General features: G+C 33.2%; 1 protein-coding gene across 1 annotated transcript in view; it reads left to right on the forward strand.

The window, feature by feature from the left end:
• Window positions 1-27,431, forward strand: part of TRDN (triadin) — a 394,231-nt gene that overhangs the window by 305,206 nt on the left and 61,594 nt on the right. Inside the window, 2 exon segments of the mRNA XM_044917545.1 lie at window positions 2,205-2,252; window positions 12,630-12,677. Of these exon segments, the coding sequence (XP_044773480.1) occupies window positions 2,205-2,252; window positions 12,630-12,677 (96 nt within the window).

Raw genomic sequence — 27,431 nt, forward strand, 5'->3', positions numbered from 1 at the left:
TTGACCAAGTCAGATACTATTTGGAAAAGGTTCTTGAGTAAGTGAGATGTAAAGGGAAAAATGATGCTGTGGTGCCAGAGAATAGGATTTTGGGGATCAGAGTTTTGGCAACAGAGGAAAAGTCCAAAAATATGTTGACAGGTGGTAGTGAGTAGAGAACTGGAGTCCAGTTTTTAGAAGTGAGGAGGCTAAAGAAATCAGAGATGAAGCGGGCATATGAACTGTGTGTGTAAGTGACTCTCAATCCTGGTTAAATATTAACATATCTTGGGAAGCTTCCAAATATATGAATAGCCAGGCCTCATCCCAGACTCACTAACTCAGAATCTCAAAGCTTTCAAAGCTCTATAGCCCACCTAGGCCTACTACATCTGAAAGTCATGGACTTATAACAGCCCCCCAGCTTATTCTAATGTGCAGCTGTGACTGAGACTTGTTCTTAATGAAATCTCACAGTAGTAGTGGAGAGGATGAAGACTGTGTGCAAAAAATACTCAGTGAGGGATGGGGCAAGAGTATAAGGTCGGTTAATGAAAAAGAGGCATAGAGCCAGGTGCAACCTGGCTGTGTATTTCAAAGGAACTGGGATTTAGAAGAAGCAAGGAGGTAACAACCTCTGAGAAGTAATAAGAAGTAAAGAGGATAGATACATCACTTCCAAGCACTTTGGTATGCAGGAAATGGGAAAGCAAACATTGTCAATTTCAGAAGACTGCCTGCGGGGATGCAGTGTCCTTAAGGAGCTTGGGTGTGTTTAAAAGAAGAAAGCAAAGCACACGTTCTAATAGAGGCTGAGGATGTAGGGGTGTGTACTGTGGTGGAGAGCTGACTTTGGAAAGGGCCTGTTTTTTAAAAGAAATGTGAACTCTGTTTTCCGCTGGAAGCCCATACTCATGGTGGGAACGGAGGTAAACAGGGATGGGGATCACTGAAGAATTAGTCTTGATTGTCTCTTAGGGGAAGTTTGGTAATCAGTTTTCAAACTATGGTCTGGATATAGCATCACCTGGGAACTGATTAGAAATGTAAATTCTCAGCACATGCCCCAGACTCAAACTAATCAAAACCTCTGGGCTCAGCATCTGTGTTTTAACAGCCCTCGGAGTGACTCTGATGCATGCTCAAGTTTGAGAACCACTGGTGTCTTTATCCAGAAGGTATATAACAGCCAGGGGTCTGGGTAGTCCAGCTTGGAGAAGAGGATATTTACTTCTTGTCTACATGCAACTGGTAAAGGTTTTGGTATCTAATATTATGGAATTAAAGCCTAAATATGATGTGAAGGCCTCCTCTGACATGTGATCTTTCTCACAGCCCAAGGTCTATGGCATAGGGAGGGCAAAGGGACATGAGGAGTCCTGTTGTTTGGTTGTCCCCAGAGCCTCAGTTGCTGAATGCATGTGAGTGAGGGGGACACATACAGATACTAATAAGAATAAAAATAAACATAAAAATTCATGTGACCAAGGAGAACTACATCAAAAATAAAAAGTTAATAAAATAAGTAAAGATTTATAAATATTCACCAGTTCATTATTATTTTTCTTATTTTCTTATGAACTAGAGAAAACTTAAATTAGCCTTGATTTGAGGTCCAAAATCTTGTACTAGGACCAGCATTTCAGATTATGTCTTCAAGGCAGCTCTCTTATATTCCACACTAGATATTCAGAGAAACTCCAAGAACACACTTTGGCCTTTTATCTCTCTCTCTCAATCTCTCTCTCTCTGTCTCCAAAAAATATTCAAATGGAATTTTCTGTAATATTGTGGTAAATCTTTTATAATATAAAGCTAATTGATCAAGGTCAAATACTGCTTACTGTCCCCATAATTAAAGGCTAAATGAAGAAGTCCTTTGAAGTCCTCTTCCCCAGAACTCATACATCATTTTAGATTTGAATATAAACTGATTGGTATTCCAGTGTATTTTGCGAAATAAGCCACCTTGTTTTATGGTCACCGCTTACATAGGCATTAGAATTTAAAGCCACAGAGTTGTATCTTGGAGAGATAAGAGAGTTCATTACTTAAAAATACATATAAGCACTTTATAGAGTGGTTTTCTCAGCTGCTTGCTTTGCTCTCAGGTGCCACATTTTATCCTTGGGGCACTTTTAGTCTGGTCTGACTTACAATACCATAAGATAGCAACCTGGCATTTCTGATATCCATGTCTCATTCTTTAATATCTGAATTTACAGAAACTGAACGAGCCAAAGAAGAGACTAGTGCTGCCTCAACTAAAAAAGGTAAATGTAGCTTAAAGAAAAAGATGTCATGGCTATAGCTTATTTCTGCTAAGGTTTCTAACTTAATGTATTGTTCAGTGCTTATAGAAGAGCTCTATTTATTGATTTTACTATTTCATTGATACAGAAGGAAACCCACTTTGCACAAGATTCATGGTATTCATGTTTACAAGGCTTTGTCTTCAGTGTTCTAGTGCCAATGGTTCCAATCCTTTAGGGTGATAAACTAAAACTAGTAATTATAGTCCAATTGCAAGTTAGTGTTTGAAAAATTGAAGAAATGCTGCTATTTAAACTCAACAAGATCCCAATCATCTGGAGAGCATTTAAATTCAATATACTGCCTTAGGAAGGCAGGCTTGAACAAATGAAACTTGGACTAGGAGAGCTTACGTGAACAATGTTCACTTTGTGCTTGTGTAATACTAAATTAGAAAATGTGCTCCTTAAAATGCTCACATGGGGACATTTTGCTTTAAGAAATATTGGGAAGCTTGGAATTTAAGTTTTCGAAGTTATTTCTCTTATCATGTCTAATCAGAGGCAACTACTTATATGAATATTGACTCCCTTTAGGAGACATTTTAAATAATATTTTTAAGAACATTAATATACATTAAAAATGATCATCGTGAGGAGACAATGGACTCTGGGAAACAAACTGAGGGTTTCAGAAGGGAGAGGGGTGGGGGCATGGGGTAGCCAGGTGATGGCTATTAAGGAGGGCACGTGTTGTAATGAGCACTGGGTGTTATACGCAACTAATGAATCATTGAACACTACATCAAAAACTAATGATGTACAGTTTGGTGGTTAACTTAACATTATAAAAAAAAGAAAAGTTTTACATATTCTCAATTCAAAATAAACTGGAACAATTTTAAAATTTGTGATTCTGTTTTACTGATAGACAGAAATGAAATCAGTAATATATCCAGTGTCGCCAGAAATATCTCAAGGGACAATTTGACAACCTTATACTTAACATACTCTCACATACACACACACACAAACCTACACACAAACCTTTTCACATACTTCACTAAAACACCGTAACGTTTTTCTTTTAAAAAACTCTCTTATTGCATACGCTTTATAAAGAGAATATATATCAGGACTCTAGTGAGATATAAAATGTACATAACACACATCCACATTCTCAAAACCAAGCAATTAATATATGTACATATATTAATATAAGTGAATACATGGATATAAATTACCACAATATAAATTTATATATTAGTTAATAATATAATATAAATTAATACATTTCGTTAATATATAAATTAATGTATAAATTAGTATATATATGTCTAAGGTAAGACAAAAATTAGATAAAGAATATTTAAAGAAAAAATATAAACTTTTTTGTAAGGTAATAATTAGAAGCTAGAGTTACTGAAATTAATGGGTGCCCTCTCTTAATTCCTAACCATATCTTTTTCTAATAACCTAATATTTGTGATGCCATTTTTGATAAGTGATTATAGTACATGTTGCATTGATATCTTTTGCTAGATATCAATGTGCCCTGAGTGGTAGAGTCATAAATTCACCAAAGTCCACATTAATGTATCTCATTCTTTCATGATGTCTTATTTTCAAATTATTTTACTTGTTGGCATTAAGTGGAATGTGGGTAAAACTTGGTTGTTTCAGAAAGGCTAATGCCATGGTATCATGAAAAGGCTAAAGGTCTAAATATAGATTCAGAGAAAGTCATTAGTCTAGGGAAGGATAAAGTGTACATGGTCCAGTAAGTGAATCTGGTATTGGTATGTATTAAAGCAAGAACAAAAGTGAGGCAAAGTAATGTGTCAAAATTGGTAGCCAATGGTGAGGCCAGTGGGGTTTCCAAATAGCAGTTGTTTGGGTCTCATATGGAATTAGATTCCAGATACTAAGCCTTAGGGAATTCCTGATTATGAAAGACAGTCTGGAGACAGAGTTAAGAAGGAAAAATTCGACTACTAGTAACTGAGCCCTGCACAGACTCTGAATCACTTGGAGCTTGGATATTTAAGGTAGAAATACAAGCACACATAGTTTGGAGTGCAATCAGATCAAATTGGAGTGAGCAAACATACTGACTTGAGATTGAACCATCACTTAGTGAACTCATGGGGATCTTCAGCCAAGAATGGTCCCTGAGTTTAGAGTAAGGCCAGACATATTGGTTGGGGTTAAGTAGAGCTGACTGTTAGAGTGGAATGAAAGAAGACAACAATTCTTTTTATGAAAATAAACTACTGGCACCAACTGCTTTGCTTCTAGTTAGTCTTAGATCTTATACCTCAATTCTTAAATATGAACCTGCATATTGGGTTTGCCTGCAACTACAGCATGAACAGAAACAAGCGTTCCTTCCAAAGCTGTCATAAATAGATTGAAATTCAGGTAGCACTTCACCAATTTAACAAGTTACAAGTAAAAGTCAAAAGAGACTTCTCTCATTTGTCAGGTAGTTTTTCGGTCCCCTACCCCCTCACTGACAATTGATCACACATGAAAATACATATTGTTTCATCATGGATTTAGTAGCCAGCCCCTAATCTCCATAATACTTAGCATACTTCACAAGATGTTCAACTTCTAGTTTTTCAAAAATAAGTAAAGTAAGAAAATTATTTAAGTGTTATTTTTGTTTTCAAAACATTGTAAATTGTTCTACATTGAGGTTTGAACTAGGAACTATGTGTACAATATTAAGTGGAAATTACTGATTTTGTGCTTGTTTTAAAATTTTCAGTTAAAAAAAATTAATATTTTAAATTAATTACAATGTGCCAATTTATATATCCAGTATAAATTGTGTTTGATCTTAAGCCTACTTTTAAGTTATATTTTCTTTGGGGATATATAGTATTTAATCATCAATATATCATCTTTTTAACTTAAATTTGGCAGCATTCAAATCACTTTTACTTTCATTTAATATATATTTATGGTTCACATACTATGTACAGAATTAAGAGCAAATGCAGATGTTAATATTGTTATTGAGCAATTTAAAATACTGAAAAATAGGAATGTAAGTTGTTTAGACCTCAATTTTTTCTATCACCTAAGAGTTTTCTATGTAATTACAGTTCACAGTTGAAAGCCAACAGGGTAAAGAGATAAATACAGATAAGTTTCCATAGGAATTTAAAAATTATTCTTACCTGGGGAAAAGCAAAGATTTACTATATAAGGTGACTTTAGAGTTAAGTCTTAAATAATGTTATATAATCATTGGGAGGGAACCAGGCAAAGGGGTCGGAAATTGCAGGATATATATGAGGAGAACAAGAGTCTCAGGAACATGGTATGAATTAATGCAGCCTAGGCTAATAATACTGTAAAAAGGGCCTGATTTTAAAATTGGACTCTATTGCATGGACAATAGAGAGTTAATGAAAATTTTAAGTATAGGAATAATATTCAGACATTTGCTTTAGGAAGAGGCAGGGTAGTTAGGATGTAATAATGTAGGTGACATGTATTAGGACCTGGTATTAATTATGAGATTACAAAAGAGGGATATTAATAGAATTTGACAACTTACCATCTTTGGGAATGAAAAAAAAAAGAAATTATTTAATGGCAATAATAAATTTTCAGACTGGGTGCTAGAAGAATATGGTTGATAGTCTTAAAAATTAAGAAGGAAGATGAGAAGTAGTTTGAGGAGGGAAGACAAGATTTTAGACATATTCTAGTTAAAGTGCCAGTAGCACATGCAAGTGACATCACATAGGTGGCTCTAAATGTAAAACTAGAACTCCAGATAATGGCAAGACTGAAATATATAAGTGGTGCCCTCTGCCTGGGGTTAACGGTGGAAACAGTAAAAGTCCATGAGCTTGTCACGAAGAGATAGTCTAGAAAGAGAACAGAACTGGGTTGGAATGCTAGGAAACATGGGCATTTGGAGGAAAGAGGGCAAGGAAATCCAAAGAAAAAAAAAACAGAAAAAAGTGATAAAAGGTAAGAGTTTAAAAGAAAGATAGATGTAATTATTTATAATGTCATAGTAACCACAGGAAAAGAAACCATTTCAGTGACAAGGTGGAGGTCACCAAGTCATTGCCAAGTGGATAATTATTAATTTTTTTAAAAGAAAATTTTCAGGGGTGCCTGAGTGGCTCAGTTGGTTAAGCAACTGCCTTCAGCTCAGGTCATGATCCTGGAGTCCCGGGATCGAGTCCCGCATCGGGCTCCCTGCTCAGCAGGAAGTCTGCTTCTCCCTCTGACACTCCCCCATCTCATGCTCTCTCTGTCTCTATCTCATTCTCTCTCTCAAATAAATAAATAAAATCTTTAAAAAATAAATAAATAAATAAATAAAAGAAAATTTTCAGGGGAAAGGCACACCTGAAAGCTAAAGGATGACAAATGGATTGAGGGAAGGGGAGGTGAAAAACACAGGCAATTATGCTGAAGAAAATGGTTTGGAATAAAAGGAGACACAGGTTAGCAGCTTGGTGTTCTTGTTTAATCTAGAGCCATCTCCCTTTTGACCTCAGAGGTAAAGCGTTTATCCTTCTTTTCAAGACCAGCTTCTCTAGTTGTGTCCTCTTTAATCTGGCATCCATGCTTTTTTGTCGCATCATCCTCTTTCTTGTTATTGATTTTGTTCCTCATTTTGGAGATATTATTCTCAACTTCAAAACTCCTTTTTCTTTTTTTTTTTTTTTAAGGTTTTATTTATTTATTTGACAGAGAGATAGAGAGAGAGAACAAGTAGGCAGAGCAGCAGGCAGAGGGAGAGGGAGAAGCAGGCTCTCTGCTGAGCAGGGAGCCCGACGCGGGCCTCGATCCCAGGGTCCTGGGATCACGACCTGAGCCGAAGGCAGACGCCTAACAGACTCAGCCACCCAGGTGCCCCAAAACTCCTTTTTCTTGATTACTATTTCTCTCTCTACCATTTTCTTTCCTCCACATTTTATGCAGTTTTCTGAATACTGGAATGCTAATATTGCTTCTCATCTCCCCCCAAGGATGAGGCTTCTGTCTCTACCGTGCCACTGATGCTCTGGATAATGCTGATGATGTTATCAGTGCTAAACCAAAGGAGCCATTCCAGTACTCACATTGCTAGGTTTCTCAAATGTATTTACTATTTTGTCTCTTCTCTAAGCTTCTCTTTTATTGGCCTATCATGACAACATAGTCTCCTGGGTCTCCATAATTTGTCTGACCTTTTATTTCTGACTTGTGTTTTTTTTTTCTTTGCTGACTCTTAAATTATTGGTGTTCCCAGATTCCATTATTAATACTCTGAACTTTTCATTTTATACTGTCTCTTTGTGAGATTTATCAACTTTCAAGGTTGAAACTCTGACCTATAAGCTGAAGATGCCCAATTGTATGTTGCCACTTCAGGACTTCTCTGTGAAAAGGCATTTCCCTGAAAATTTCAAGCTTGTATGCTCAAATGTCCAATAACATCTTCAAATACAATTTATCTTAACCTAAACACCTCACTCCCCCTTCCCAACTTGGTTTTCATTATTATTGGTGAAATCATAATCTACCCTTTATCTCACTAGAAAACTGGGGGTGATTTTTGATCTTTGATCTTTCTCTCCTTCACCTGATTATTCAGTCTCCAAGTTCTGCTGATTTTATCCCCTAAATATTTCTTGAATATATTTCCTCCTATTCATAACTGTGACTTCCATCTTAATTTAAGCTTTCATTATATTATGCTTGAACCACTGTAATGAACTCACTATTGTCCTTAGGTTTTTGATTTTTATTTCACTAATATTGATCTTACCAGAATTTCCCCCAAATCATAATAAGTTATCAAGGTCATAAAACTGAATAAGGCATTCAATTTAAAACTCTCTTTTTCCAAGTTGGTCATAAAATAAATAAAGTCCAACCTTGTTAAAATAACATGAGTCCCCCAAGATCTGACCCCTATATCCCTTTCAACTTCATTTTCAGACATGCATGTCCTGCTTTGAATGCTACAATAAATACCATATTGCTCATAATTCCAAATTCGGGAATATAATGTAAAATTCAGGAAAGATGGTAGCAGGAAGGGATGGTCTTATGAATATATTGATTAGTTAGCATCATCTAAGAATTGATGAGAAGTCTCTCTTTCCTGTTTCTCCACCATAATATAGATATCCAAGGATCCTTATATCCAAGATGTAAGACTGTTTCTTTCACAATTAATGATTTATTCCATTGTTTCAATCATTGACATCCCCAGGCTGTACCCTTAAAATTTGAACAACCCTTGGGCAGATAACATTACGTTCTTTTTTCCTTGGAAATAATAGTGTATCATGCTAAGGCTGTAGGTCTACCCCCCAGAAGTAATGTATAAATATCATGTGGGGGACATTTCGAACTGTAAATATTTTCCTACTCCTAACTTCTTTACCAGGATTCTAACATACCCTATCTCCAAGTAAGCCTCACAGCCTAGGTACAAGCCCCTACTGCTAATGGGAACACATCAGAGCCTTCATGAGTGATGAGGGTCAAGAAAGGAGACATTAAATTGTTTTGGAGAACTGTGTCCCTAAAGAAAATTGAGGAGAAGAATAATGAAATAAAGGCCTGGAACTACAGAAACCAGTTTCTCAGTCTCACAGTTTACCTCAGGACTATCTCTAATCCAGGCATTACTTTCTAAGAGTGTTAGTGACTTTGTTTCCTTTATATTAGTCAGGATCTCTGAAGGAGTGCAATATAAATCTGCTTTCCCCCCCCCCGCCAAAGTAAACCCTTCCAAATGTAGGGCAAAGAGAATTTCTCTCAGCACCAAAGGAGATTTCAGGTACCCTGTAGCATAAAAAAAGAAATTGATTGAGTTCTTCTTTTGATTCCAGGCAGTTAGAAAATCCACTTACTTACATGAGCTATTTATTTCTGAAGTTTACTCTCCATAGAATTAGGCTTGATGAATTTTACATCAGAAGTAGAAATGAAAGGATCATCATTTCATGCAAAATGTGTTCTTTTCTGTACAGATAATCAGCATTTTCAGTGACCTTTTCTGAATAACAAAAAAAACCCCTTTAGGGGACTATCTTCCTCTATTTAATATGAATGTGGAACCCATCATTGAAAAGAAAACTTGGTCTTTATGTGTAAGTCACATTCAAATTGTTTGCTGAGAGACATTTACTTTTCAGAGGATTAAAATAAAATAAACTGAAAAGTACATATTTGCTATAGAATATTTATAACGATTCTTCTGGGTAAAATAATTATGAATAAGACTATGTACCCATGGGTTCTATTATAATTACAAATTTTCAGTGTTTCATTTCCATTAATGTACCACACATCTTACTAGCTCCTTTATTTAAAGTACGCATAGTAGGGGCACCTGAGTGGCTCAGACAGTTATGCGTCTGCCTTCAGCTCAGGTCATGATCCCAGGGTCCTGAGATGGAACCCCACATAGGGCTCTTGACTCAGTGGGGAGTCTGCTTCTTCCTCTCCCTCTGCCTCTCCCACTGCTCATGATCTCTCTCTCTCTCTCTCTGTATCTCTGTGTCTCAAATGAATAAATAAAATCTTTAAAAAAAAATAAAGTATGCATAGTAAAGTCTGACTCTAGTTTGGAATTCAAGGCCTTCTGTAATTGGCCTCATCTTTTATTTTAAATTATTCCGTATCTCCTCTGTGGGAACATTCTGCTTCAGCTAAACTTGTTCACTTTCCTCTAGGCATACCTAAGGCTTTCCTGCTCCTTTGTCTTTCTTCACATCTTATTGGCTACACCTAAAATCCATCCTATTCCTGGAAAATCACTAACACCAAAGCTTACCCATTTTCCCTCTCAACTCAGAATATTTCTTATTAAGACATATTGTCAACTAATACATTTAATCACTAAGCAAAAATATATCAGTCACTTGCTATGTTATAAACAATACTAGATAGTGTAAAAATGTAAGCAATATATGTCTAAATATCCCATGTATCAAAGAAAAAATGACAGTAAAATTTGGAAATATGTGATCTAATGTATGATAAAAACATTACATTGAAACTTGGGGTGTAGCTAAACAGTGGTAGGGTAAAATTTATACTCTTTACAAATATTCATTAGAGAAGAAAGGCTGAAAATTGAGTATCTAGAAAGCCAATATTTTTTTAATATAGAAAATTAAACCCCAAAAAAGTAGAAGGAAGAGAAATTTTTAAAAATGTAATAATAAAAGCTAATGAAGTAATAAATTAAGTTGTACAATAGGGAAAGCAAAAAAGTCAAAATTAGATTTGCCATAAAAACTAATAAAATATATAGACTCTTATGAAAACTTATTAAGAAAAAAAGAGAAGGCACAAAACATCAATGTCAGAAAATTAAAAGGAGGCATCATTACAGATCCTACAGAAAATTAAAAATAGGAATATTTTCCAATAAATCTGAATATTGTAATGAAATTCATATTTTGAATCCATAACTATAATTCTTCTCCAAAGAAAATTCTAGCCAGATAACTTCACTCGTGAATTCTTTCAAACATTTAAGGAAAATTTAGCACCAATCTTATCCTAAACCTTCCACTCATTTTATGGAGCTAGAATAACCTTGATGACAAAACCTAACAAGAACTAAAAATCAAAGAAAACATACAAGCTAACTTCCTTTGTGAACATAGAGACATAGACCCTAACAAAATATTAGGAGATCTAAAAAACAAAGAAAATATACAAGCTAACTTCTTTTGTGAACATAGAGACATAGACCCTAACAAAATATTAGGAGATCAAGTCTGATAATGTGCATGAAAGATAAAACATGATAAAGTTGGTTTTATTTAGGGAATGCAATTTGAAAAACAACAACAAAAAAAATGTAATTAACCAGAATAATAGAATAAAGGGAAATTACATTCATCATAGTAGATCCATTTAATATAATTCATCACTAGAGTAGAAAGAAGCTTCCTTAATCTGATAAGATATATAAAAACCATTAGCAAATATCATTCTCAGAAAAGATGAAAAAAATTCCATCTGAGAATTAAAACGAGACAAGGATGTCTGTTATTACCACTTCTATTACACATTGTACTGGAGATTTTAGCCAGTGCAATAAGGTGAGAAAAAGAAATAATATGTATAAAAATAGAAAAGTAAGAAATAAAACTCATTATTCACAAATGAAATTATTATCTACTTGAAACAATCAAAAGGATCTACAGCTGAACTATTATAATTAATGAGTAAATTTAGCAAATTTCTGAAAGAAGTTATGCTACCTTTCCCTCCCTTCTCTAGTTCATGACATTGGTTTTGTTTTTGTTTTGTTTTGTTTTTTGTTTTTTGAAGAGATCATAGCCAGTTACACTGTAGACATTTTTGATTGCTTTGATGATTTCTTCAGAATATTATTCAATACATTTTTTACATCCTGTTTTGATTAAACTGAAAGCTAAATCTTTGGCTTAACTGGATTCCAGTTGGATAGTTGGATGCTTTGGCAAGAATACTTCAGAGGGCAATATTATATATATATATATACATATATCACACTGCATATCATTAAGAAGCCAGACTGTTACAACCATTCCAAATGAATGGTTCCAAGTTTCATCAGTGGTTAAGTTGGTGACAATCACATTGCTTTGTTTCAAAGTTGCATTTTTCCCCTCGCAACTCTGTGGGGTGGTACTTGGTTGTAATGGAAGTATTCAGTCCCCCATTCATCTTTCATCAAATGGTTGCTAGTGTCCTCTGAAGATCCTCGCTTGAATCAATTATTTCAGTGGGGAATACTAATTTTGTATGAATAATTTCTACTGTTTTAATGTATAAATAGGTAAACAGCGAGTACTCTACTGAGAGCAATAACTCTTAGAGAAAGCATAGTTCCAGTTAAACAGCACCTAAATGATAATCTTATTTCTCTTTTGGTTACTTATGACTTGGGATGCCTTTAATATTTAAATGAATCTCAAGCATGACCACACTATTCTTTCAGTTGGTTAAGCTAAGTTAAGCTTGACTTCAAAGGAACATCTTGGTTGACATTTTCAAGACACTGAATGACTCCAGCCATAACCTGAATTGTAAGTCGATTAATCATAGTCCTGTCAAGTAGAATTCTTTGTAGAGCCTGTTTATCAAAGCAGAATATAAAAGAAGAAGGTAGAAAAGAGTGGAAAAACTAGTCAGAAGAAGGCAAGTAGTTATTTCTTTTTCCTCTAATTCTTTAACATTAGATTTAAGATAGTTTCAGTTGGTTTATAGAGAAATGAGAAATGTTGAAAGGCTTTAAAATAGTTTGTTTAGAAGAAAAAGCTGGCAATGAATGAGTTACAAAAAAAATTTTTTTTTTTTTTTTTGAGCAGAAGCAGTATTTCCATCTGGAACTTTTATTTAAAACTTATCTCTGCTTTGCAGCGGTACCTGGAAAGAAGGAAGAGAAAACAACCAAGACAGTGGAGCAAGGTAAAAAAAAATGAAGGAGGTTGACATTATCTTCTTTAGAAAGACAACAACATGAGGAGGAAAGCACTGGATTCAGACAGGAGGAAGACAATAACTGTTAAATCTATTGCTCTCTATCACTGTCCTTGCATGCTTTTCTGTGCCAGGGAGAATGTGAGGCAGCAGTCTGGGTTTTTGTTCTTTTGTATAACTAAACTTTGAGTATAAGTTCAGAGCAGGAAACTCCACAGACTTCTTAATTATATCAGGGAAAATGCTGAAGATTATTGGGAATAAGGAAATGATCTGTAACTGTTAGACATTTTTCTGTTTGATTTGAGGTTTTAACACCACCTGATTGATCATAAGTTAAAGAATAAAGATGACATAATTCTATTTATGCAAAAATAACCTCTCATGCTTTAAAAATAATATGTAAAACTTAAAGAAAAAAAAACACACCAAAGTAAATTATTTGAGTTTATACTATGACTTCAGCAAGTGATTCTCCCAAGAGGACTGAAACCTCAATATTAAAAATCAGAATGTTACAAGTAGTGCATTTTATTTTTATTTATACCGCTATATAATAAATATATCACTCTAGAGTATGCTTGAGAAAAATGCAAGAGTACAGTAGAGGTAAAACATTTAAAGTGATGTTGGGCCTTGTATTAGAGCTCAGAGTGCTAATAACTTTAATTATGGTTCCCCCAGTCTTTGGCTTTTCATCTAATATAATATTTATTACTTATTGTAATAAAATCAGAACTAGTAATAATTTTGTCAAGAATGTCAAAATAATTTTTCCTTTTAAATTTGTAATATCAAAAAATTATTTTTTATTTAAATATATCAAGAAAATCCTTGGGGCGCCTGGGTGGCTCAGTTGGTTAAGCAACTGCCTTCCGCTCAGGTCATGATCCTGGAGTCCCGGGATCGAGTCCCGCATCGGGCTCCCTGCTCAGCAGGGAGTCTGCTTCTCCCTCTCCCGCTCCCCCCTCTTGTGCTCTTTCTCTCTCTCACTCTCTCTCTCAAATAAATAAATAAAATCTTAAAAAAAAAAAAGAAAATCCTTTAATTTCTCACATTTCAGATAAGTAAATTAAGGTTAAGGATTCAATTAAGTTAAATGATTGGTTAAAAATTTATTTCCTCGGGCTTTTCAAAATAAAATCAGATTGCAATTACACTGAAAAAGTTTTCAAATTAATTTTGGCTTCTGGGGGCTCTGTGAAATTTTACAATTCAATGGAATATTTCTGTCAACTTCTTTTTGATGTGGGTATTTCCCTCTCTGAAATATAAAGTAGAGGAATAGGAGCACTACATCCCAACTTTAACTTGTTCACTTAGGCAAGGCCCTGAGCCTAAATTTCTTCTGGAAAAATAAAATAAAATAAAACGGTGTTAATTATATCAGACCTGTCTATTCAACAACATGTGGAGCTCAAATGAGAAAACATGGGAGAGGATATGAAGAATGATAAATTCCTTATTAATTGCAGAGTCCTTACTTAGACATATTTCCTTATCAAATCAGCTTTACTACAGGTGAGATAAACTATCAAACCACTTTGATCTCACTAAGCTTCACAGTTTTTCCTTTCTATATAAAGGTGCTGATTGCTCATCTTTGGCATTCGTAGATTTGTTTTTACAGCCACAGCATATTAAGAGAAGATTGGCTAGAATGTAAAATGCCCACATTAATAACAGTACCAAAGAGATAAGTAATTTAAACACAGATTGTTTATTTCTTCTTACTTGCATGTTGGTGTCAGTTTCATTAATTCTATAATGTTTCCTCAAGTAGGTAGGAGACTAGAAATGGCTCTTAGAGTTGTGAACTTACTTATTCAGATAATCTTATAATTCATTTTTTATTAAAAATACCTTTTTTCCTAAAAGGTTAGGCTCTTAGCTTATGTAAAAATATGAGGTTCTCTCAATGGCTCTTTTTATATTGACTTAGTAAATCATTTTGGTTTTAAATATATTTTTCAACCATAGATATCATAAGAAAGAGAGTATTTGGATAAATTGCATATTTTTGAGATGATATATGTATGACTAATAATTGATATGAAAAATATATTTTGTGATTTAAAAAATCAAAAATTAATGTAAAAATAAGTCAATGACATTTTACAGATTTTACAGATTTACAATTGCCCAATTAAGCCAATATATGAGTGTAAATATAGAATCATTAGGCCTATCCTTGTTATTCTAAAATTTATTCATAAGATGAGTCTCTTAAATCTATTGTGTACTTCTCTTCCTTATGCAGTTTAGTTATCTTCAGAAGTATAAATAATCTAAAACTAATTTATAATGCATTGAAGTACAATTAAATAGTTCTTGAAGAGTCATTTTATTTCATTTAAGTTTGCAGTGTGATCTTGTACTGGGGAAAAATATGATTTTCAAAATTCTTAACTAGATTTAAAATATACTTGGTGATCTATATAAAACTGTGTATATTGAACCTCTGGACTTAGACTGAATTATAATTGTACTTAGGAAACATTGATTAAGCTAAACTTTACATCATTATGGGAAATTCATATAGTGAAAGGTGGAATGAATTTTGTTAATGTAATTTAGTAAACTAGACCGCATATCATGTAAGAAGTAGAAATTTAGTTAATCTAACTTCTGCTAAAGTCCAAAAATGTAACTCTATTTTATCTCTAACTCATGATTAATCGTGTTTTTCAGTTATTCTTTTTGTGAAGATCTTAAATTGGCCGGACTAGAATTTTGAGTATTAAGCAACACTTTATAAATAATTTCTCCACTTTAAAGGAGCACACACATACACAAACATAAACCTACATACACACACACACCATTAACTATTCCTCCTTGTTCAGAAAGCAAGTACCTAGAAACATCAGGAGATACTAATGTTTAACACAGTAAATGTTGCTATCCTTACAGTGAGAGCTAAGGAAAGACAAAGATAAAACATTTTAACACTTGCTAGGTGCTGTGTGCTACTATAGGAGGATTCATCTTTAGATATTTGTATATTACATCTAGAAAGAGGGCATCATGTTTCATTAAGCTTAATTTATTCATTTGTTGGCATTTAATTTCTTACAGTGTACCTTTTCCTCCTTGTTATTCACTTTCAAAATTGACCTGCATTCTAAATCCCATTTACTTTTCTCTTTTTCAATCTTGATTTCTTTCAGAAGAAAACATTTAGTAATATTTGTTTGTTACTAGCCAGATGAGCAAAAGAGTCACTCTAAAGCATCCAGGGGCTTGCTACTTACTTGGGCAGGGAAGGACACCAGTCAAGACAATTAACTTTAAAAGATCTGAATTATAGACTGGAGTCCCAGTATCTCCCTGTTTTTAATTTTCTTCCTTCAAACTGACTTAAATCCAACAGTGAAAAGGTAAAGAAAAAGAGTAATAAATTAGATCACCTGTAAATCATCTTTCCTTTTCTTTCATTCACACTTATGCATGAGTTCACTTAAGGTCTTCTTTAACAGTCTGTTCTAGAAGCCTGTAACAAGGCTGGCATACAGTATGCATTCAATGATTATCTGTGGGTTGAATGAAAACAGGGATTGTTGAAGAAAAGACTATTAGATGACCAGATTTCAAAGAACTATGCCTCTAAATACTGTTCAATTAAGAGAATATTTTAGTTAATCAAAATATGATTTCCAATAGTGAAGGTTGCCACATTTCAGAAACCAGGACATAAAATGATTAAATTCTTCAGTTCTAAAGTGGAACTAGTAGAGAAAAAAATAATAATTAAATATGCATTATTTGTTAATGACACCATATTATTATGAACTTTGTAGGTGGTGTTCTTACATAAACAAAACTGCATGTGGTGAACAGTCATCATATGGATAAACATTGAAAAATTAAATTTTAGTAATTAACTCTTGTGATTTTTTTTAAAAAGCTTAAAATGGAAGAGAAATTTAAACAATTGCCCAATTGAGCCAATATATGAGTGTAAATATAGAATCATTAGGCCTATCCTTGTTTTTCTTATTTTTACAACTGTGGAGCAGAATTAGATGATCTCTTAGTCCTTCCAAATGTAAAAATTTTCTATTCAACAAAGTGTTTAAGCAGTGTGTTCCTTACATCAAGATATAGAGGCTATTCTTCCTTAGGGGAAGGCTAATCTAGAAGGACTTTCATTTCTAAGATTCTGAGATTCAAATGCTAAGGAAAAGCATACTATAAACTTGAGTACATATAGATAGTTCAGTATCTAAAATTAAACTGAAAGTTTCACCACAGAAATATTAAGTATAGTTTTCCATCCTCTTAACTAATTAAAAATCACTTCAAAATCATTAAGTAGAAACACGACAGAAAAATATTCATGAAAAAAAGACTAAATAGAATTTAAGTGCCTATTAGCCACAAGAATAAATCTGAGCACAATTAGTAATCATTTTATTCAGGATAAAACTGGAGCATGTGGATCATAAATGTATCAAATACAGTTCATTTCCTGTAATAAAAAATTCTATCTTTCCTTTAATTAAGAAATGTTTCTAAATTCAGAGGCACGCTAATTTTTGTTCACCTGAAGAATTTCTGTCTTCCTTTGCCTTTGATTCTATTTTGTAAACAACAGTACCCTACATAATTGTATTAGTGTTTTAAGTTGTCATAACAGCTGGAGAAACCCAAATGCTATTACAGCTTTGTGTATTTGTCATTGTCTTCCTTCACCTTTTCAGATTCTTCTATTCTTTGTACATGCACTGGTCTATTTAGAATATGCGATGTGTACTTACTGTAGATTTATCTCATACTTTCAAGTGAATGTTAATAATATCTAAAAGTAATGATTTCCCTGAGAGAAACTTATTTATTTAAATAACTAATGTTTATATTTCATGGTGTGTCAACATTATTTAAAAAATTTTTTTACATTTCAGATCAATGGAGTAAAATTGAAAGTTTAATACAAATTGTATTTAACTATTTGCTTAATATGTGATTATAAAATAACCTATTTGCACATGTGGACTAAGTCATGCTGTTGACCCTCAATAAATGTTAAATGATAACAATACTATTGATTCCTGTGAATTCCAAACTTTTGACAACAGTTTGTGCTTTGATTGTTTAATATTTATTGAGCGCCCACAACAGGCTAGGCGCTGGGGAATGGGTGTGAGGAGCATGAAGTGGGCTTCAGAGAGAAGATGGTTTACATGCGGAGCTTATACAACACGTGAAAATGAGTGTATTCTGCTTATTTATGTATTTTATATATTTTCAAGAGAACCTTTAGCAATTCTCCACTGTCTATTTGCTCACATAGCACATCTCACTTCTTCGTACTTTAATACTTTTAGAATGTTCTCACAATTATTTTATCTTATGTGTAGGAAATTCTTTTCTAGTTTCCTTCTCACTATGTTCCTTCCCACTCCCCTCATCCTTTTAATAACCAGACAGATCTAAATCCTACCTACACAGCAGAACTACACTTATTCAGAAGAAATTTGTATTGTTACATTAATCTCCTGCAGGTTGCCATAATCTGCCATGCAACATTTGGTTCATGTGATTCACACATTTATTGATAAGAATACCATTCAATGCTAAAGAGAATTTCAGCCTAATAAAAGAGCAATGTGTGCCAATGCTGTTGACGAGATTTGGAGGTGATGCTATGAGAACCATTCATGTTGTACCTTTTTCTCAAAAGTTAAAGGTTCTTTGTTATTAATGATCCATTTTCTCTAATAGCTAATACGTGACTTGATCACTCTTATTTTATACAGGATATACTAGAGGCAAGTACAGGTCACATAGGGATATAATTGTAATGCCCAAATTTTTGTTTCCATGCAAATATTCTGCCTTTCAATTATCATGAAAATGAATCATTCCTTTGCCTATCTGGCCTCTGTGACCATTTTTTCTTCCTTCCTTTTCTTAGAGATTCTGGGCATTTTATGGGGAAGTACACTAAAACTATAAGATTGCCGCAGGAACCTGACCTTGTACTTCATATTGGAATCACCACTCTTTTTTGATGGGAGGGGGTTACCACTCTTAACACCAAATAACCTTATTAACTATAGGTCAGAGAAACTGGTAGGTAGAGGGGTTGAATTACCTGAAAAGACACCATCCCCAGGAGCAACGTGTCACTCCTAATCTGCCTGCATTCTACTTCTTCCATGATTTATCAAAGTAGTTTCTTAAAAGTAACACACTTTTCACATCAAATGTGTGCTCTTGCTTCACTTATAATTCTCAAACTTTGTCTTGATTTAACTTCCAACAATCTTCCTGTAAAAATAATAGAATGCAATTATGAACCACTTTTTAAAGCCCAGTCAAATCTAATTGTAAATATAAGAAAGTTGTCATATGATCTCTGAATTTAATGGCAATGAACTTCAGATTTCTTTTGCCAATACTTAATATAATTTCATAATTTTAAAATAATGAAAGTATGTATTCTTGATATTATCTACATCTTAATCTCAGGTTTATAGTTCTTTAAGACATCCTTAAATATGAGGGCACCTGGGTGGCTCAGTTGGTTAAGCCCATGACTGTTGATCTCAGCTCAGGTTTTCATCTCAGGGTCATGAGTTCAAGCCCTGCATCGAGTTCAAACCCCATGTTGGATTCCACTTAAAAAAACCCAAAAACCAGAAAAACACACATCCTTAAATCTGGAAGAGTCTGTTTCCATGCTCTTCATAGTGAAATTCTCTTACAAATCCTATTTTTCTTCATATATAATCTCAATTACCATCACCAGGATTTGGCATGTAAAAACAACTTTTAATTATTTAACATAATACTTGAAGATTAAAATTTTGTTCGCCAGTAAGAAAAATCAACTTTGTTCCTTTGACATTCTAGGCTAGATTATATAAAGGATTGTGGAAATGCATTGTAATGTTTACCATACAGCACACCAAGAAAATGCCTCCTCACGAGCTCAAGAACATCAAGCTGCTAATTATGCCTTTTTTTCTTTTAATATTTCGTTCTGCTCCTGCTATTATCCTGAAGCCACATATGGATTGGATTTTTTTTCCCTCAGAAATCTTTAATAGGAAGTATATTATAAGCTACTATGTTACAAAACAAAGGTTGTTTCCTGAGGTTTTTTTTTTTCTTTTTATTGACTTTTTTCTTTCATTTTCTATTAAAGATCTATTTAGGAAAAAAATTGGCATATACTGCCTTGAGTAAAATTGTATAAAAACCAATTGTTATGCTACATCTTATAACAAATTAATGGAGGTTAGCTCCATTCTTTAAAAATCAAATTGCAAGAAATCATATGAAATCATTAGCCCCACATAAAAATGCATTGTTACTTTCTTCTTGATGTAAATGAAATTATACATTTTTAGGTCAAATAATTTCAGGAATGAACATGAAAATTTTATCAACATTCTACTTAAAATTTACCTGTGTCTCATTGACTATTACTGCCCCAATTTTTCATAGAATGATAATGTAGTATAAACTGATTGAAAAGCAATTCTTAAAAAAAAAGAAAATTTAATTCAGATCTTCTTTAGAATTATAAAATGGCAAAATGTAAGTTAAGAAATTTTTTTCATTATTATAACTTGCAAAGTTTGGGTTTTATTTCACTTCATTCTTATACTAGAATAAAGATACTAGTCAGATAAGCCATACAAAGCATCTATATTGTCCTTAAAACTCTTGGCAATAAAAATCATGATGAACAATTCTTAACTTGGAGTTAGCACTTGTATTGTTCGTCCTTGAAAAAAAAAACTGAGGAAAGCTAATGGTAATCAAAAATATTAACCTGTTTGAACAGTAGAGTATAGGGCTATCTCAAAATAACACATAAAGCTTAGTCTACCTTTCCCATAATTCATTCTGTGACATTAGGCTAGTTACCTGCCTTATCTAGCCTCCTTTATAAGCCAAGACTATTTCACTAAGCAATTGCTAAAGGAGTTACCAGTCATAATACTGTCTAATTCTCATTTGTAAAAATTGTCTCCTATGACTGAGGCATTTCCACTTGGCCCCAAATTCTGAAGATAGACTTATTTTTCTGAATGCAATGACAATTTGTACAAAAGTATATACCCGAAAGCCAGATTCAAATTCTAAAATGAAAATGTTTAAAAATGTTTTATAAATCTACTAAGTGGAATTGTATTATTTGAAGTATTTACTCTGTTTACATTCAAAATATACACATAAATCACACTTAAGAATCAACAAGTATATCTCTGGAGCAAAGCATGCTATTGAATATTTAATTAAATGACATGAAGATTCTCTAAATATGATTTAACCATAAGTATCAGTAACAATGGCACATAGGATATAGAAATTATGCCCTTGACACACATGCAAAAAAGAAATTGTAAAAGATTAAACAGAAGATGTTGTCTCTGGAGACAGGAGGATGTGGTTAACACAACTATGGGTGGCTTCAGTTTGGGACTATTTCCAAACAAGATGACAATGACTCTCTATGTATTTAGTCAGTTTAGTATGTATAATATTCTTTTATGAACAAAACTTTATTAACTACATTGGCATAAAATCAGAAAGAATATTTGGATTTAGCATCTTCAAAGACTGTCACTGGAAGGATATAAATTTAAAATCTTTAGTAGGATACTGTAGGTCCCTTCACCACCAATCCTCAGTGTGACTTTCAAGCTTTTGCTCACTGCTTCTTCTCTACTTTGTATATCCAGCAATCCAGCCACATGAACTTTCACACTCCATGGTTTGCTTATGTTGTTCCTTATGCTGGAGCTGTCTTTCCAATTCTTTGGTGACAAACTTCTTATCCAGTTTCAGAATCCACTACCTTTGCCAGTGCTTCTGTGAAATCTTTTCTCATTCCTTCAGGTAGGGTTTGTCAATCCATATGCTATGGGCCCAGATCTCTGTGTATGTGTCTCTATGATCTATGTAGATGCATTCTGGCATTAACTGAACTCAATACAACCATTTGTGCTTTTTCAGCTCCCAGCACAAAAGAGGCACTGAATAAATGTTTCCTGAATACATTGAGTTTATCTTTTTAAAATATAAAAATGAATCCTCCTTTTAAAATACTGTTCCCCAGTGAAGGAACCTAAATGAAGGTCCTTGTTTTGCAGGGCATCACTTTGTCACACTAATAAGCCCTGTAGAAGGAGATTTTCTAGTTTTTTTTTTTTTTTTTAATGGCATTATGTTTTACTTCAACTAAATCCCTTTTGAGAGTCTTGGACTTCAATTTTCTTTTACATGTATATATATATCACAAAGTTTAAAGTACTGATAGACAAGAACTTTCTTTAAAAAATCAAGGAAATCTAAAATGTAATCAAATCAAATCAAACAATGAACTTAAAAAATTACACTATGAACAAGTGGGATTTATTCCAGTATGCAAAGCTGGTTCAACATTTGAAAAATCAATTAATATAATCCATCATATCAACAAATTAAAGAAGAAACACATGATCTTATCAATATACAGAAAATCATTTGACAGAATCTAACATCCACTCATTATTAAAACCCCCAGCAAACTAGGAATAGAGCAGAATTTCCTTAACTCAATAAAGAATACCTACAGAAAACCTACAACTAACATCAGACTTAATGACAAACAGAAGCTTTCCCCCTAAGATATGAAAAATTGCAAGGATGTCCCCTCTCACCACCTCTATTCAACATTGTACTAGAAGTACTAGTTAATGCAATAAGACAAGAAAGGGAAATAAAAATTTACCAATTAGGAAGGAGGAAATAAAACTGTTTTTGTTCACATGATATGTGTCTGTGTAGAAAATCTCAAAGAATCAAGAAAAACCTCCTGGAATTAGTAAGTAATTATAGCAAGGCTTCAGGATACAAGGTTAATACACACAAGTAAATTGCTCTTTTATAAGGCAGCAATAAAAAATCAGAATGAACAAAATTAAAAATGCAATACCATTTACATTAGGAATAACAAAAGAAATATTTAGATTTAATTATAAAAAGATATTTGTAAGATTTATATGAGAACTACAAAACTCAAATAAAAAAATAAAAGAACCAAATAATTGAGAATTATTCCATGGTCATGGGTAGGCAGACTCAAAATTGTTAAGATGTCAATTTTTCATCTATAGATTCAATGCAATCATAATAAAAATCACAGTGAATATTGACAAACTGATATTGTGGCTATGAACAAACTTATTATACAGTTTATATGGAAAAAGAAAAGACCCAAAATAGCTAAGACAATGGAAGAACAAAGTTGGAGGACTGACACTACTACTTCAACTGTATATAAAGCTAGAACAATCAACACAGCATGGTGTTGCTGAAATAATAGACTAATAGATCAATGGAACAGAATAATCCAGCAATAGACCCACAAAAAAAATAGTCAACTAATCTTTGACACAGAAGCAAAAAAGATTCAATAGAGAAAATATAGTCTTCTCAACGTACCTATTAGAAGGGCTAAAATCCAAAACACTAATAACATCAAATGTTGGGTAGTATGTGGAACAACAGGAACTCCCATTCATTGTTGGAGGGAATACAAAATAGTACAGCCACTTTGGAAAACAGTTTGGCGGTTTCTTATAAAACTAAATGTACTCTTACCATACAATCCAGCAATCTTAGTATATACCCAAATGACTTAAAAACTTATATCCATACAAAACCTGCAAACAAACATTTATACCTGCTTTATTCATAGTTGCTAAAATTTGAAACCAAATACACTCATCTATAGGTGAATAGATCATTAAACTCTGTTACATCAATACAATGCTACTTTTTACAGTACTAAAAATGCATGAGCTATCAAGTCATAGAAAGACCTAGAGGAAATTTACATTCTATTTCTAAGTGAAAAAAATCCAATCTTAAAAGTCTTCTTATTGTATAACCCCAACTACATGATATTCTAGAAAAGGTAAAACTATGGAGATGGTATAAAGTTCAGTGGTTGTTCGGGGTTTTGGAGGAGAGAGGGATGAATCAGTGGAACACAGGGAATTTTTAGCTCAATGAAATTAATAGTAGATGTATGTCATTTAATTTCTCAAAATCAATAGAATGACCAAAATGAACAATGAATCTTAATGTAAACTATGGACTTTGGTTTGGTAATGATGTATCAATATTGGTTTATCGATTGTAACAAATGTATCATGCTAGTAAGAGATGTTGATGATAAGGGAGGCTGTGTGTGTTAGGGGTGGGGGTATGTGGGAACCCTGTATACTTTCCACTCAATTTTGCTACAAACCTTAACCTGTTCTAAAAATCATTGAAGTTAATTAATTTTAAATAAGTATATGAATCTGAAAGAATTAGTTCACTAGGTAAATTTCAAAGTACTACATTTTGAAATTCTATACCATGAGTAATGGGAGGATTCATAAAAAACCCTCTTTACTTCTTATTATATTAATAATTTTTAAGTTAACATTTTTCTTATATTCAATTATAATTCTTCAAAATTTTTGTATCATCTCATAAAATAAGTTTTATATTTGAAAGCTTAAACAATAATGAGACTAATTCCCTAGATCTCATATAAATGTGTCTGTACAAGAGTAGTTCTAATTATGAAACAAAGTTCAAAAGACAATATAAACTATGGATAATGAATATTATTGTAGTTAAAATATACTTAAAATGAATAGATGATTAGCAATTATTACAAACGTTGACATAAGTACATGCATATAAGTGTGTGACATTTTCCAACTTTGGTAATTCACCATCCAAAATTTCTTAGATAACAAAAAGTACAATGCTAGATTGAAACTTCCAGAAAAAAAAAATGCTAGGTAAATATTAGGTTGAAATATATGCTTTTATTGATGATGAAAACTGTCAAATACCAGCAATTTGATTTTACTTTGATAACTTAGCTAGGTTAGGATTGCAAATTCGGGCAATAACTAACCACAGAAGATGATTGTAATGATTATTAGGCTTTTTGTAAATAATGAAGAGCAATTTTCCTAATAAAATGTGATCAGCACAAAATTGACAAATTTATTAATTTATTCAACAAATAATATTGAATTCTTAGTATGTGTCAGATGACATGGTCTGGCTTCAGAAGTATTGGGAAGGCTATGGCAGACTAGTAGTTATGGAGAACAATTGATGTGATGTAGTGATGCAAACATGTTCACTATTCATTCTAAGGGGGGCATCTGACACGCTATCTAGTTTATAATCCACTATTCTCTTAGCGCATAGTGTAGCAGTTTAACTCTACTTTTGTAGTTTGATAGTCTGGGTTCAAGTTTCCCACTACTGTTTAGTAGCTCTGACCTTGGGCAAGTTTTTGCCTCTTACCTTCTGCTGTCAATCTATGAAATGTAGATAATACCTAACTCGCTGGAATGAGTGAGAAATTAAAGAGTTTTGTCTTAGCTCGAGGTTGCTACAATAAAAGTAGCACAGACAGGGTGGCTTGAACAGAAATTTATTTATCACAGTTCTGGAGACTGGGGGGTCCAAGATTAAAGTGCCAGTCAATTTGGTTCCTGGTAAGAGTCCTCTTCCTGGTTTGCAGACAGATGCCCTCGTACTGTATACCTGATATAGTAGAGAGAGAGAGAAGAGAAAGACAGAGACAGAGCTCAGCTATCTCTTATCTCTTTTACAAGGGTACTATCCCACTCACAAGGACTCTAACCTCATGACCTAATCATTTTCCAGAGCCCCACCTGCAAATACCATCACATTGGGTTTTAGGCTTCAACATATGAATTTTGGAGGGACACAAACATTCAGTTCATAGCAAGAGCATATGTAAAATGCCTAAGGATATAAAATAACACTTCATCATTTATGTGAATACAGGAATGACCGAAACCTAGTTTTGCCAGCCGCCAAGCAAATTATAGTCCTGTGATAATATATTTTCTTGAAACAAACATGGGAACTTGGCATCCTGGTTGGAACATAATTACATGAGAAAAATTTCATGGCTAATAAAGTTTTCTATGAAAAACAAAATCTTTTAGAGTAGATTTAGGGCTCAGTAGCTAATTCTGTGCTACGATGTCCTAGTTTATCTCAGCCCCCAGATATATAAAGAGTGCTTATTTTCCTTTTTTAAATCATTGCATATTGCTGATCTTTCCGAAAGAGCTGGGCAGAGTTGAACTAAAATGACTAAAATGCACCCCACTGAGGTACTCTTCAGAATTCCAGTCAGTATTCTGATTATTAATGTGTAACGAGGACCAGAATATAAAGGCATGTGCAAAGAGTCCACTCTGCAGCCAAGCTACACAGCCTAAAATCATCATAATTACAAAGTTCAATCAGAATTTAAAGGGAAGGGATATTTAGATGATTTCAGGAGAGTCCCTCAACTAAGATAATTTGAAAAACTATGCTATTATAGGGAAGAGCTTGTCAAAAGGACTAGAATACTGAATCCATTGGACAAGACTTTCTCCCCCATTGTAATTGCAAGATGCATATTGAACAAGTTCTGTATTTATTAGTTGTTTTGAAGTCTTATGCTGTGGTCTATGTCAGAGTTTTAATATACTAACACAGCCCAGCTTGTTTAGTAATGCAAGGAAGCTCTTCAGAAGTGTATTTATAGTATTATATAGTTGGTGTTTTCTGAGCTCACTAACTCTTCCCACTCTGTATTGATTATGTAGCTTAACTTTCAAATATTCTAATTTGCCTTATTACAATATCTTGAGGAATACCTCACCATAGTCTCCAAGCCCTGACAGCGTTGTCCAGATGTCATTCAAGCAAATTTTATATTATGCTTTTTAATTATCTGTCTGATTAGAGGTAGATGATAATATTGGTTACATCATATATTCTTTTTTAAATAAAATGTAAAGGCTAAGAAAGAAATGCAATGAAGTTTCCAAGGTTGAAACAAAAAAGATACCAACATGTAAATATAATTGAATTGGAAACATTTTTAATTAAGGATTTTTAAACAGATATTTAGAGAAAAACATTTTAAAATGTTACAATTATGTGCGTCAAGTGCTTTAGCCCATGGAATAGGGAATGATTAAATGTATCATTAGGACAAAGAGAAAGTTAAAGATAGCTTCTGACCAAGTCATACTTAATTACAAAGTTAATGGACAGTGTCCCAGTAAAATTAAATTCTGACAACATCTTTTAAGAAGCATTCAAAATTATTATTAAATAAACATCAATATATTATATTTTCCTTCATGGAATTACAAGCACAACATTTTATACCATTTAGCGAACTTGAGAATCCTTTTCTCTGTATTGATTTATAAAATTTATATTTTGGAGTTTGGAAAAATATTAAATTCTATAAAATGCCTTTTCTAAAATTTTTCTGATTGTCAAAATTATGTCCAAATGAACAGAAAACAATAACAGATGCATGCAAAGCACTCACATATTAAATATTTAAAAAATCCATGCACTTAGTCACAATTAAATCACTTTGGGAACAATATATTATCACTTTAGGGAGCAAGAGAAATGTCATGAAACAATTTTAATATTTTTGATGCTATGTGATGTATATTAGTAGTCATATCCAGAAAATTATCAAGTACTATTAAACTTATAAATAGAGCTCTCCTATGGTTCTTTAAAACTAGTCTTTCCATCAGAAGAAAAATCCAAAAAGTTTGATACATTGATCTTATTCATTATGCTCCTGAAAAAATATCTCAAATCAGGGCGCCTGGGTGGCTCAGTTGGTTAAGCGACTGCCTTCGGCTCAGGTCATGATCCTGGAGTCCC

The sequence above is a fragment of the Neomonachus schauinslandi genome, chromosome 8 (genome assembly GCF_002201575.2).
Source record: "Neomonachus schauinslandi chromosome 8, ASM220157v2, whole genome shotgun sequence".
Lineage (NCBI taxonomy): Eukaryota > Metazoa > Chordata > Mammalia > Carnivora > Phocidae > Neomonachus > Neomonachus schauinslandi.